The sequence below is a fragment of the Poecile atricapillus genome, unplaced genomic scaffold, assembly GCF_030490865.1.
Source record: "Poecile atricapillus isolate bPoeAtr1 unplaced genomic scaffold, bPoeAtr1.hap1 scaffold_221, whole genome shotgun sequence".
In the NCBI taxonomy this organism is placed as follows: Eukaryota; Metazoa; Chordata; class Aves; order Passeriformes; family Paridae; genus Poecile; species Poecile atricapillus.
The window spans coordinates 21,055-35,535 of NW_026709037.1; the positions used below are offsets into that span (position 1 = coordinate 21,055).

At 40.1% G+C, this 14,481-nt stretch overlaps 1 protein-coding gene across 1 annotated transcript in view; it reads left to right on the forward strand.

Moving 5' to 3' along the window:
- The window catches only part of HNRNPUL2 (heterogeneous nuclear ribonucleoprotein U like 2), a gene marked incomplete at its 3' end in the record, with an annotated part of 41,284 nt that overhangs the window by 4,194 nt on the left and 22,609 nt on the right, over positions 1–14,481 (forward strand). The window contains exons 2-4 of the mRNA XM_058828741.1: positions 1,613–1,748; positions 4,649–4,725; positions 10,739–10,878. Of these exons, the coding sequence (XP_058684724.1) occupies positions 1,613–1,748; positions 4,649–4,725; positions 10,739–10,878 (353 nt within the window). The remainder of the gene's footprint in view (positions 1–1,612; positions 1,749–4,648; positions 4,726–10,738; positions 10,879–14,481) is intronic.

Here is a 14,481-nt window from a genome sequence, read left to right on the forward strand (position 1 = left end):
TCCAAATTCCACCTTCAAAACCTGAAAAAATCCAAGATTTTCACCAAGTGTTTCCCTTTAATTCCATTTTTAAATTAAATAACTCAATTCCAATTTTTTTTTATCCCTCAAAAACCTGGAAAACCCCAAAATTCCCGAGGAATACTCGGATTTAATTTCCTTAAAAGCAAAAAATCCTCATTCTGACCTTTTTAACCCCAAAAAACCATTAAAAATTGACATTTTTATGGAATATCCCCATTTAATTCAACTTTTAACCCAAAAAATCCTCATTTTAACCCCAAAAAAACCATTAAAAATTGACATTTTTATTTAATATCCTCATTTAATTCCAGGTTCAACCCAAAAAATCCTCATTTTAACCCCAAAAAAAACATTAAAAATTGATATTTTTATTTAATGTCCTCATTTAATTCCACTTTTAACCCAAAATTCATTGTTTTAACCCCAAAAAAACCATTAAAAATTGACATTTTTATGGAATAACTCCATTTAATTCAACTTTCAACCCAAAAAAAATTGTTTTTACCTCAAAAAAAACTTTAAAAATTGACATTTTTACAGAATATTCACCTTTTAACCCAAAAAAATCCTCACTTTAACCCCAAAAACCAATTAAAAATTGATGCTTTTATGGAATATCCTCATTTAATTAAACCTTGAACCCAAAAAATCCTAATTTTAACCCCCAAAAAGCCGTTAAAAATTGACGTTTTAACGGAATATTCAATTTTTAGCCCAAAAAATCGTTGTTTTTACCCCAAAAAAACCATTAAAAATTGACATTTTTGTGGAATATCCCCTTTTAATTCAACTTTTAACCCAAAAAATCCTCATTTTATCCCAAAAAACCCATTAAAAATTGACATTTTAATGGAATATTCAACTTTTAACCCAAAAATTCCTCACTTTAACCCCAAAAAACCCATTAAAAATTGACATTTTTGTGGAATATTCAACTTTTAACCCAAAAAATCCTCATTTTAACCCCAAAAAACCCATTAAAAATTGACATTTTAATGGAATATTCAACTTTTAACCCCAAAAAAATCATTGTTTTTACCCCAAAAAAACATTAAAAATTAACATTTTTTTTAACATCCCCATTTAATTCAACTTTCAACCCAAAAAACCCTCATTTTAATCCCAAAAAATCCATTAAAAATTGACATTTTTGTGGAATATTCACCTTCCAACCCAAAAAATTCTCACTTTAACCCCAAAAAACCCCTTAAAAATTGACATTTTTATGGAATATTCAACTTTTAACCCAAAAAATCCTCACTTTAACCCCAAAAAAATTAATTAAAAATTAAAAGTTAATTAAAAATTAACATTTTTTTTAACATCCCCATTTAATTCAACTTTCAACCCATAAAACCCTCATTTTAACCCCAAAAAACCCCTTAAAAATCAACATTTTTCCAGAATCTTCACGTTTTATCCCAAAAAATCCTCGTTTTAACCCCAAAAAACCCCTTAAAAATTGACATTTTTCGGGAATCTTCACCTTTTAACCCCAAAAAAATGGGGATTTGCAGCATTTTCCCGTTTTTCCCTCCCTGCCGGGTTTTTTGGGATAAATTTGGGATTTTTTGGGAATGTTTTGCAGGTGAGGAAGAGGAGGAGAAGGCGAAGGCGGGCGGCGGCGCCGAGGCCGAGCGGCGCGGGGTGAAACGGCTCCGGGACGAGAAAGACGAGCACGGCCGCGCCTACCACGAGTTCCGTGAGGAGGCCTACAACAGCCGGTGGGAATTCCGGGAATTTCTGGGAATTTCTGGGAATTTTGGGAATTTTGGGAATTTTTGGGAATTTTTTTGGATTTTTTCCGGATTTTTTTTGAATTTTTCTGAGTTTTTTTCTGAATTTTTAAAGATTTTTTGGGGGGGGGGTTTAAGATGGTTTTGGAGTAATTCAAAAATGAGGGAATTTCTGAGGATTTGGGAATTTTTTTCTGGAATTTTTGGGGAATTTTTCGGGAATTTTTCGGGAATTTTTGGGAATTTTTTTGGATTTTTTCCGGATTTTTTTCGAATTTTTCTGAGTTTTTTTCTGAATTTTTAAAGATTTTTGGGGGGGGGGGGGGTTTAAGATGGTTTTGGAGTAATTCCAAAATGAGGGAATTTCTGAGGATTTGGGAATTTTTTTCTGGAATTTTTGGGAATTTTTGGGAATTTTTTGGGAATTTTTTTTTTATTTTTTCCGGATTTTTTTCGAATTTTTCTCATTTTTTTTCTGAATTTTTAAAGGTTTTTTTGGGGGGGGGTTTAAGATGTTTTGGGATGGTTTTGGAGTAATTCCAAAATGAGGGAATTTCTGAGGATTTGGGAATTTTTTTCTGGAATTTTTTGGAATTTTTTGGGAATTTTTGGGGAATTTTTCAGGAATTTTTCAGGAATTTTTCAGGAATTTTTTGGGATTTTTTTTGAATTTTTCTGGGTTTTTTTCTGAATTTTTAAAGGGTTTTTTTCTGGTGGTTTTTTTGGGTTTTGGGATGGTTTTGGAGTAATTCCAAAATGAGGGAATTTCTGAGGATTTGGGAATTTTTTCCTGGAATTTTTATGGAATTTTTGGGGAATTTTTGGGATTTTTTTTCGGATTTTTTTTTTAAATTTTTCTGAGTTTTTTTCTGAATTTTTAAAGATTTTTTTGGGGGGGGGGTTTAAGATGGTTTTGGAGTAATTCCAAAATGAGGGAATTTCTGAGGATTTGGGAATTTTTTTCTGGAATTTTTGGGAATTTTTGGGAATTTTTTGGGAATTTTTTTGGATTTTTTCCGGATTTTTTTCGAATTTTTCTGAGTTTTTTTCTGAATTTTTAAAGTTATTTTCTTGGGGTTTTAAGGAGTTTTGGGGTAGTTCTGGAGTAATCCCAAAATCTCTGAGGATTTGGGAATTTTTTACTGGAATTTTTATGGAATTTTTGGGAATTTTTTGGGATTTTTTTGGATTTTTTCCGGATTTTTTTGGAATTTTTCTGAGTTTTTTTTCTGAATTTTTAAAGATTTTTTGGGGGGGGTTTAAAGATGGTTTTGGAGTAATTCCAAAATGAGGGAATTTCTGAGGATTTGGGAATTTTTTTCTGGAATTTTTTAGAATTTTTTGGAATTTTTGGGGAATTTTTGGGGAATTTTTTGGGATTTTTTTGAATTTTTCTGAGTTTTTCTCTGAATTTTTAATGGGTTTTTTTTCTGGTGTTTTTAAGGGGTTTTGGGATCGTTCTGGAGGTTCTGGACAAATCCCAAAATTCTGGAGGACTTGGGAATTTTTTCCTGCAATTTTTATGGAATTTTTTCGGAATTTTTTGGGATTTTTTTCTGGATTTTTTTTGAATTTTTCTGGGTTTTTTTCGGAATTTTTAAAATTTTTTTCTGGTGGTTTTTTTGGGTTTTGGGATGGTTTTGGAATAATTCCCAAAACAAGGAATTCCTAAGGATTTGGGAATTTTTTCCTGGAATTTTTATGGAATTTTTTGGGGAATTTTTTGGGAATTTTTTGGGGAATTTTGGGGGATTTTTCTGAATTTTTCTGTGTTTTTTCTGAATTTTTAAAGATTTTTTTCTGGGGCTTTTAAGGAATTTTGGGATCATTTTGGAGTAATTCCAAAATCATGGAATTCCTAAGGATTTGGAATTTTTCCTGGAATTTTTATGTATTTTTTTTTTAAATTTTTGGGGATTTTTTCGAATTTTTCTGTGTTTTTTTCTGAATTTCTGATGATTTTTTTTCTGGGGGTTTTAAGGAGTTTTAGGATCATTCTGGAGGTTCTGGAGTAATCCCAAAATCCCTGAGGATTTGGGAATTTTTTCCTGGAATTTTTATGGAATTTTTTGGGAATTTTTGGGAATTTTTTGGGATTTTTTCTGGATTTTTTTTGAATTTTTCTGGGTTGTTTTCAGAATTTTTAAAATTTTTTTCTGGTGTTTTTTTTGGGTTTTGGGATGGTTTTGGAATAATTCCCAAAACAAGGAATTCCTAAGGATTTGGGAATTTTTTCCTGGAATTTTTATGGAATTTTTTGGGGATTTTTTCCGGAATTTTTTGGAAAATTTTGGGGATTTTTCAGAATTTTTCTGGATTTTTTTCTGAATTTTTAAAGATTTTTTCTGGGGATTTTAAGGAATTTTGGGATCATTTTGGACAAATTCCAAAATCAGGGAATTCCTGAGGATTTGGGAATTTCCCCTGGAATTTTCTTGGAATTTTTCTGGAATATTTCCTGGCTTTTTTTTTCTCCTGGAATTCTTCTGGAATTTTTCTGGATTTTTTTCCTGGATTTTTAAAGATTTTTCCCAGAGATTTTAAAGGGGTTGGGATCATCCAGAAGCTTCCAGAAAAATCCCAAAAACCAGAGAATTCCCAAGGAATTTGGGAATTTTCCCAGATTTCTTCTGGAATATTTTCTGGATTTTTTTCCAGGATTTTTTCGGGAATTTTTTCCAGGTTTTTTTTTTATTCTTATTTATTTTTCCTGTGGTTTTAAAGGGTTGGAATCATCCAGAAGCTTCCAGAAAAATCCCAAAACCTGAGAATTCCCGAGGAATTCGGGATCATTTTTTTTGGGGGGGAAATCTCTGGGGATTTGGGATTTTTCCTCCCGGAAATTCCGGATTTTTCCCAAATTTTTGGGATTTTTCCCCATCCCGCAGATCCAAATCGCCGCCGCCGCCGGAGGAGGAGCCGCCGGAGGGGGAAGAGGACGAGACCCTCGTCATCCTCGACACCTGTACGGGAATCCCGGGAATTTTGGGAATTCCAGAAGTTTCCAGAGGATTTCAGGAATTTGAGAACATCGCTGGGGGAGGGGGGAGGGGAAATTCCATGGAATTTTTGGGAGAATTTTTGCTGGGATTTTGGGATTTTTGGGATTTTTTTTTCAGGATCATTTTGGGATTTTCTGGGATCATTTTGGGATTTTTGGGGATTTTTCCAGATGATTTTGGGGGGGATTTTTTGGGATCATTTTGGGATTTCTCGGGACGATTTTGGGATTTTTTTGGACGATTTTGAAATTTTTCGGGACTTTTTTTGGATTTTGGGATTTTTTCGGGATAATTTTGGGTTTTTTTCAGACAATTTTGGGGTTTTTTGGGATTTTTCAGAATGATTTTGGGATTTTTGGGATTTTTTTGAGACAACTCTGGAATTTTCCAGGACAAATTTGGGATTTTTCAGGAAGATTTTGGGATTTTTGGGGCGATTTTGGGATGTTTCTGGGATTTTTTTGGGATCATTTCAGGATTTTTGGGGATTTTTGGGGATTTTTCAGGGCAATTTGGGGATTTTGGGATTTTTGGGATGAGCTGGGATTTTTTTCAGGATCATTTTGGGATTTTTGGGGATTTTTCCAGATGATTTTGGGGGGATTTTTTGGGATCATTTTGGGATTTCTCGGGACGATTTTGGGATTTTTTTGGACGATTTTGAAATTTTTCGGGACTTTTTTTGGATTTTGGGATTCCTTTCGGGATAATTTTGGGTTTTTTCGAGACAATTTTGGGATTTTTTGGGATTTTTCAGGGTGATTTTGGGATTTTTTGGAGACAATTCTGGAATTTTCCAGGACAAATTTGGGATTTTTTAGGAAGATTTTGGGATTTTTCAGGAAGATTTTGGGATTTTTGGGGCGATTTTGGGACGTTTCTGGGATTTTTTTGGGATCATTTCAGGATTTTTTGGGATTTTTGGGGATTTTTCAGGGCAATTTGGGGATTTTGGGATTTTTGGGATGAGCTGGGATTTTTTTCAGGATCATTTTGGGATTTTTGGGGCTTTTTCCAGATGATTTTGGGGGGATTTTTTGGGATCATTTTGGGATTTCTCGGGACAATTTTGGGATTTTTTTGGACGATTTTGAAATTTTTCGGGACTTTTTTTGGATTTTGGGATTCTTTTCGGGATAATTTTGGGTTTTTTCGAGACAATTTTGGGATTTTTTGGGATTTTTCAGGATGATTTTGGGATTTTTTTGAGACAATTCTGGAATTTTCCAGGACAAATTTGGGATTTTTCAGGAAGATTTTGGGATTTTTGGGGCGATTTTGGGACGTTTCTGGGATTTTTTTCAGGATCATTTCAGGATTTTCTGGGATTTTTGGGGATTTTTCAGGGCAATTTGGGGATTTTGGGATTTTTGGGATGAGCTGGGATTTTTTCAGGATCATTTTGGGATTTTTGGGGATTTTTCCAGATGATTTTGGGGGGATTTTTTGGGATCATTTTGAGATTTCTCGGGACAATTTTGGGATTTTTTTGGACGATTTTGAAATTTTTCGGGACTTTTTTTGGATTTTGGGATTCTTTTCGGGATAATTTTGGGTTTTTTCGAGACAATTTTGGGATTTTTTTGGATTTTTCAGGATGATTTTGGGATTTTGGGGATTTTTTTGAGACAATTCTGGAATTTTCCAGGACAAATTTGGGATTTTTCAGGAAGATTTTGGGATTTTTCAGGAAGATTTTGGGATTTTTGGGGCGATTTTGGGACGTTTCTGGGATTTTTTTGGGATCATTTCAGGATTTTTTGGGATTTTTGGAGATTTTTCAGGGCAATTTGGGGATTTTGGGATTTTTGGGATGAGCTGGGATTTTTTTCAGGATCATTTTGGGATTTTTGGGGATTTTTCCAGATGATTTTGGGGGAATTTTTTGGGATAATTTTGGGATTTCTCGGGACGATTTAGGGATTTTTTTTGACGATTTTGAAATTTTTCGGGACTTTTTTTGGATTTTGGGATTCTTTTTGGGATAATTTTGGGTTTTTTCGAGACAATTTTGGGATTTTTTGGGATTTTTCAGGATGATTTTGGGATTTTTGGGTTTTTTTTGAGACAATTCTGGAATTTTCCAGGACAAATTTGGGATTTTTCAGGAAGATTTTGGGATTTTTCAGGAAGATTTTGGGATTTTTGGGGCGATTTTGGGACGTTTCTGGGATTTTTTTGGGATCATTTCAGGATTTTTTGGGATTTTTGGGGATTTTTCAGGGCAATTTGGGGATTTTGGGATTTTTGGGATGAGCTGGGATTTTTTTCAGGATCATTTTGGGATTTTTGGGGATTTTTCCAGATGATTTAAGGGGGGATTTTTTGGGATCATTTTGGGATTTCTCGGGACAATTTTGGGATTTTTTTGGACTATTTTGAAATTTTTCAGGACTTTTTTTGGATTTTGGGATTCTTTTCGGGATAATTTTGGGTTTTTTCGAGACAATTTTGGGATTTTTTGGGATTTTTCAGGGTGATTTTGGGATTTTTTTGAGACAGTTCTGGAATTTTCCAGGACAAATTTGGGATTTTTCAGGAAGATTTTGGGATTTTTGGGGGCGATTTTGGGACGTTTCTGGGATTTTTTTGGGATCATTTCAGGATTTTATGGGATTTTTGGGGATTTTTCAGGACAATTTGGGGATTTTGGGATTTTTGGGATGAGCTGGGATTTTTTCAGAATCATTTTGGGATTTTTGGGGCTTTTTCCAGATGATTTTGGGGGGATTTTTTGGGATAAATTTGGGATTTCTCAGGACAATTTTGGGATTTTTTTGGACGATTTTGAAATTTTTCGGGACTTTTTTTGGATTTTGGGATTCCTTTCGGGATAATTTTGGGTTTTTTCAGACAATTTTGGGATTTTTTGGGATTTTTCAGGATGATTTTGGGATTTTTGGGTTTTTTTTGAGACAATTCTGGAATTTTCCAAGACAAATTTGGGATTTTTCAGGAAGATTTTGGGATTTTTCAGGAAGATTTTGGGATTTTGGGGGCGATTTTGGGACGTTTCTGGGATTTTTTTGGGATCATTTCAGGATTTTTTGGGATTTTTGGGGATTTTTCAGGACAATTTGGGGATTTTGGGATTTTTGGGACGATTTTTGGGATGTTTTTGGGACAAATTTGAGATTTTTGGGGATCGTTTTGGGATTTTTGGGATCATTTTGGGATCTGAGCTCTGGGGACCATCGGGGGCATTTGGGCCGCGATTCCCGGTGGAATTTTGGGATAATCCCGGTGGAATTTTGGGATAATCCCAGTGGAATTTTGGGATAATCCCAGTGGAATTTCGGGATAATCCCGGTGGAATTTCGGGATAATCCTGGCGGGATTTTGGGATCAACCCAGTGGGATTTTTGGATTGTTCCAGTGGGATTTCAGGACAATCCTGGCGGAATTTCAGGATTGTCTTGGAGGGATTTTTGGGATAATCCCAGAGGGATTTTGGGATCATCCCGGTGGGATTTCGGGATAATCCTGGCGGGATGTCAGGACAAACCCGGAGAGGTTTTGGGATAAATCTGATGAGATTTTGGGATAATCCCAGTGGAATTTTGGGATAATCCCAGTGGAATTTCGGGATAATCCCAGTGGAATTTTGGGATAATCCCGGTGGAATTTTGGGATAATCCTGGCAGGATTTTGGGATAATCCTGATGGGATTTCAGGTTCATTCCAGAGCTCGGGGCTGGGATCCAGGTTGGGAACTGGGCAGGATTTTGGGGACAATCCCGGCACTCTGGGATGGGATCCAGGATGGGATTTGGGATTTGGGATTTGGGATTTGGGATTTGGGATCTGGGATTTGGGATGTGATCCCAGGGTTTTGTTGTTCCAGACACGTCGGATCTGCAGATGGGATGGGATTTGGGGATTTGGGATTTGGGATTTGGGATTTTGGGAATTGGGATTTGGGATTTGGAATGTGATCCAGGATGGGATTTGGGATTTGGGATTTGGGATGTGATCCAGGATGGGATTTGGGAGTTGGGATTTGGGATTTGGGATTTGGGATTTGGGATGTGATCCCGGATTCCGTTCTTGCAGACACGTCGGATCTGCAGTTCCGGGATGGGAATTGGGATTTGGGATTTGGGATTTGGGATTTTGGGATTTTGGGATTTGGGATTTTGGGAATTGGGATTTTGGGATTTTGGGATTTGGGATTTGGGATTTTGGGAATTGGGATTTGGGATTTGGGATTTTTTAGAGATTTGGATTCCGTTGTTGCAGACACGTCGGATCTGCAGTTCCGGGATGGGATTTGGGATTTGGGATTTTGGGTTTTTGGGATTTGGGATCTGGGATTTGGGCTGTGATCCTGGATTTTGTTGTTCCAGACACGTCGGATCTGCAGTTCCGGGATGGGAATTGGGATTTGGGATTTTGGGAATTGGGATTTGGGATTTTGGGAATTGGGATTTTGGGATTTGGGATTTGGGATTTTTTAGGGATTTGGATTCCGTTGTTGCAGACACGTCGGATCTGCAGTTCCGGGATGGGATTTGGGAATTGGGAATTTGGGATTTGGGATTTGGGATTTTGGGATTTGGGATTTTTTAGGGATTTGGGATCTGGGATTTGGGATGTGATCCAGGATGGGATTTTGGGATTTTGGGATTTTGGGATTTGGGATTTTTTAGGGATTTGGATTCCGTTGTTGCAGACACGTCGGATCTGCAGTTCCGGGATGGGAATTGGGATTTGGGATTTGGGATTTTGGGATCTGGGATTTGGGATGTGATCCCGGATTCCGTTGTTGCAGACACGTCGGATCTGCAGTTCCGGGATGGGATTTGGGATTTGGGATTTTGGGAATTGGGATTTGGGGATTTGGGAATTGGGATTTGGGATTTTGAGATTTTGGGATTTTGGGAATTGGGATTTGGGATTTGGGATTTTTTAGGGATTTGGATTCCGTTGTTGCAGACACGTCGGATCTGCAGTTCCGGGATGGGAATTGGGATTTGGGAGTTTGGGATTTGGGATTTTGGGATTTGGGATTTTGGGATTTGGGATTTGGGATTTTTTAGGGACTTGGATTCCGTTGTTGCAGACACGTCGGATCTGCAGTTCCGGGATGGAATTGGGAATTGGGATTTGGGATTTTTTAGGGAATTGGGATTTGGGATTTGGGATTTTTTAGGGATTTGGATTCCGTTGTTGCAGACACGTCGGATCTGCAGTTCCGGGATGGGATTTGGGATTTGGGATTTGGGATTTGGGATTTTGGGATTTGGGATTTGGGATTTGGGATTTTTTAGGGATTTGGGATTTTGGGAATTGGGATTTGGGATCTGGGATTTGGGATGTGATCCAGGATGGGATTTTGGGATTTTGGGATTTTGGGATTTTGGGAATTGGGATTTGGGATTTTTTAGGGATTTGGATTCCGTTGTTGCAGACACGTCGGATCTGCAGTTTTGGGATGGGATTTGGGATTTTGGGATTTGGGATTTTGGGATTTGGGATGGGATTTGGGATTTGGGATTTTGGGATTTGGGATTTGGGATTTTGGGATTTGAATTTTGTTGTTCCAGACACGTAGGATCTGTAGTTCTGGGACGGGAATTGGGATTTTGGGATTTAGGATGTGATCCAGGATGGGATTTGGGAATTGGGATTTGGGATGTGATCCCGGATTCTGTTGTTCCAGACACGTCGGATCTGCAGTTCTGGGATGGGATTTGGGGATTTGGGGATTTGGGATTTTGGGAATTGGGATTTGGGATTTGGGATGGGATTTGGGATTTTGGGATTTGGGAATTGGGATTTGGGATGTGATCCCGGATTCCGTTGTTGCAGACACGTCGGATCTGCAGTTCCGGGATGGGATTTGGGATTTTTTAGGGATTTTGGGATTTTTTAGGGATTTGGGATTTTTTAGGGATCTGGGATTTGGGATTTGGGATTTTTTAGGGATTTGGGATTTTGGGATTTGGGATGTGATCCCGGATTCCGTTGTTGCAGACACGTCGGATCTGCAGTTCCGGGCCAGCCGCGATCGTTACGGGGGGCAGCCGCTCTTCTCCGAGAGATTCCCGGGACTCTGGGCCGGAGCCCGCAGCACCCACGGAGTCACCCGGGGCAGGGTGTGCTTCCAGGCCAGGGTGAGACTACAGCCGGAACAGCGGGAATGGGAACCTGGAATAACGGGAATGACAGCCGGAACACCGGGAATGGGAACAGCCGGAATAATGGGAATGGGAACCGGGAATAACGGGAATGACAGCCGGAACAGCGGGAATGGGAACCGGGAATAACGGGAATGGGAACCGGGAATAACGGGAACGGGAACCGGGAATAACGGGAATGGGAACAGCCGGAACAGCGGGAATGACAGCCGGAACACCGGGAATGGGAACAGGGAATAACGGGAATGGGAACAGCGGGAATAACGGGAATGGGAACAGCCGGAACACCGGGAATGGGAACAGGGAATAACGGGAATGGGAACCGGGAATAACGGGAATGGGAACAGCCGGAGTAACGGGAATGACAGCCGGAATAACGGGAATGGGAACCGGGAATAACGGGAATGGGAACAGCCAGAACACCGGGAATGGGAACAGCCGGAATAACGGGAATGGGAACAGCCGGAACACCGGGAATGGGAACAGGGAATAACGGGAATGGCAGCCGGAACACCGGGAATGGGAACCGGGAATAACGGGAATGGGAACGGGAACACCGGGAATGACAGCCGGAACACCGGGAATGGGAACCGGGAATAACGGGAATGATGGGAACAGCCGGAACAGCGGGAATGGGAACAGCCGGAATAATGGGAATGGGAACCAGGAATAACGGGAATGGGAACCGGGAACAGCCGGAATAACGGGAATGGGAACGGGAATAACGGGAATGGGAACAGCCGGAACACCGGGAATGGGAACAGCCGGAATAATGGGAATGGGAACAGCCGGAACACCGGGAATGACAGCCGGAACAGCGGGAATGGGAACCGGGAATAACGGGAATGATGGGAACAGCTGGAATGGGAACAGCTGGAATAACGGGAATGGGAAGAGCCGGAATAACGAGAATGACAGCGGGAATGACAGCGGGAACACCGGGAATGACAGTCGGAATAACGGGAATGACAGCAGGAATAACGGGAATGATGGGAACGGGAACAGTCGGAATAACGGGAATGACAACCGGAATAACGGGAATGATGGGAATGGGAACGGCGGGAACAGCGGGAATGACAGCGGGAACACCGGGAATGATGGGAATGGGAACAGCCGGAATAACGGGAATGACAGCCAGAACACTGGGAATGACAGCCGGAACACCGGGAATGGGAAGCGGGAATAACGGGAATGACAGCGGGAATAACGGGAATGGGAACCGGGAATAATGGGAATGACAGAGGGAATAACGGGAATGATGGGAACGGGAACAGCTGGAGTAACGGGAATGACAGCCGGAATAACGGGAACGGGAATGAGAACAGCTGGGAATGACGGGAATGGGAACAGCCGGAATAACGGGAATGATGGGAACAGCTGGAATGGGAACAGCCGGAATAACGGGAATGACAGCGGGAACACCGGGAATGACAGCGGGAATAATGGGAATGATAACGGGAATAACGGGAATGGGAACCGGGAATAACGGGAATGGGAACCGGGAATAACGGGAATGATGGGAATGGGAACAGCCGGAATAACGGGAATGACAGCCGGAATAACGGGAATGACAGCCGGGAACACCGGGAATGACAGAGGGAATGATGGGAATGGGAACTGGGAATAGGAATGGGGGAATGTGAACAGCCGGAATAACGGGAATGACAGCAGGAATAATGGGAATGACAGCAGGAATAATGGGAATGACAGCAGGAATAACGGGAATGGGAACCGGAATAACGGGAATGACAGCGGGAATAACGGGAAGGACGGGAATGGGAACAGCCGGAATGATGGGAATGACAGCGGGAACAACAGGAATAGTGGGAATGACGGGAACAGCCAGGAATGATGGGAACAGCCAGAATATTGGGAATGACAGCGGGAATGATGGGAGTGGGAACAGTGGGAATGACAGGAACAGGCAGGAGGACGGGAACAGCTGGAATGACGGGACAGGCGGAATGATGGGAACAGAGGGAATGGAATTTTTGGCATTTTGGGAACGTTTTGAGGGAGATTTGGGAATTTTGGGTGGAATTTTTGGGTTGTTTTGAGGGAAATTTGGGGATTTTTTTGGGATTTTTGGGGTGTTTTGAGGGAGATTCGGGAATTTTGGGGGGGATTGAGGGATTTTTGGATTATTTTGGAGAGGATTTGGGAGTTTTTGGGGCAGGTTTGGTATTTTTGGGAACATTTTGATTTTTCCAGGGATATTTTGGCAGAGTTTGAGGTGGATTTGGGAATTTTGGGGGGGATTTTTTGGAATTTTTGGGCTGTTTTGAGGGAGATTTGGGAATTTTTGTGATTTTTTTTGGATTTTTGGGCTGTTTTGAGGGAAATTTGGGAATTTTTGGGTTGGTTTGGGATTTTTGGGAACGTTTTGAGGGAGATTTGGGAATTTTGGGTGGAATTTTTGGGTTGTTTTGAGGGAAATTTGGGGATTTTTTGGGAATTTTTTGGGATTTTTGGGCTGTTTTGAGGGAAATTTGGGAAATTTTGGGGGATTGAGGGATTTTTGGATTATTTTGGAGAGGATTTGGGAATTTTTGGGGCAAGTTTGGTATTTTTGGGAATATTTTGATTTTTCCAGGGATATTTTGGCAGAGTTTGAGGTGGATTTGGGAATTTTGGGTGGAAAACAGGAATTTTTGGGCTGTTTTGAGGAAGATTTGGGAATTTTTGTGATTTTTTGGGGATTTTTGGGCTGCTTTGAGGGAATTTTGGGAATTTTGGGGGATTGAGGGATTTTTGGGAACGTTTTGAGGGAGATTCGGGAATTTTGGGTGGAAAACAGGAATTTTTGGGCTGTTTTGAGGAAGATTTGGGAGTTTTTGGATGGGTTTGGAATTTTTGGGAACATTTTGATTTTTCCAGGGATATTTTGGCAGAGTTTGAGGTGGATTTGGGAATTTTGGGTGGAAAACAGGAATTTTTGGGCTGTTTTGAGGGAAACTTGGGAATTTTTTGGGAATTTTTTGGGATTTTTGGGCTGTTTTGAGGGAAATTTGGGAATTTTTGGGGGATTGAGGGATTTTTGGGAACGTTTTGAGGAAGATTTGGGAATTTTGGGTGGAAAACAGGAATTTTTGGGCTGTTTTGAGGGAGATTCGGGAATTTTGGGGGGGATTGAGGCATTTTTGGATTATTTTGGAGAGGATTTGGGAACTTTTGGGGCAAGTTTGGTATTTTTGGGAATATTTTGATTTTTCCAGGGGTATTTTGGCAGAGTTTGAGGTGGATTTGGGAATTTTGGGGGGGATTTTTTGGAATTTTTGGGCTGTTTTGAGGAAGATTTGGGAATTTTTGTGATTTTTTGGGGATTTTTGGGCTGTTTTGAGGGAAATTTGGGAATTTTTGGGTGGGTTTGGGATTTTTGGGAACGTTTTGAGGGAGATTTGGGAATTTTGGGTGGAATTTTTGGGGTGTTTTGAGGGAAATTTGGGAATTTTTGGGAACTTTTTTGGATTTTTGGGAACGTTTTGAGGGAGATTCGGGAATTTTGGGGGGGATTGAGGGATTTTTGGATTATTTTGGAGAGGATTTGGGAGTTTTTGGGGCAGGTTTGGTATTTTTGGG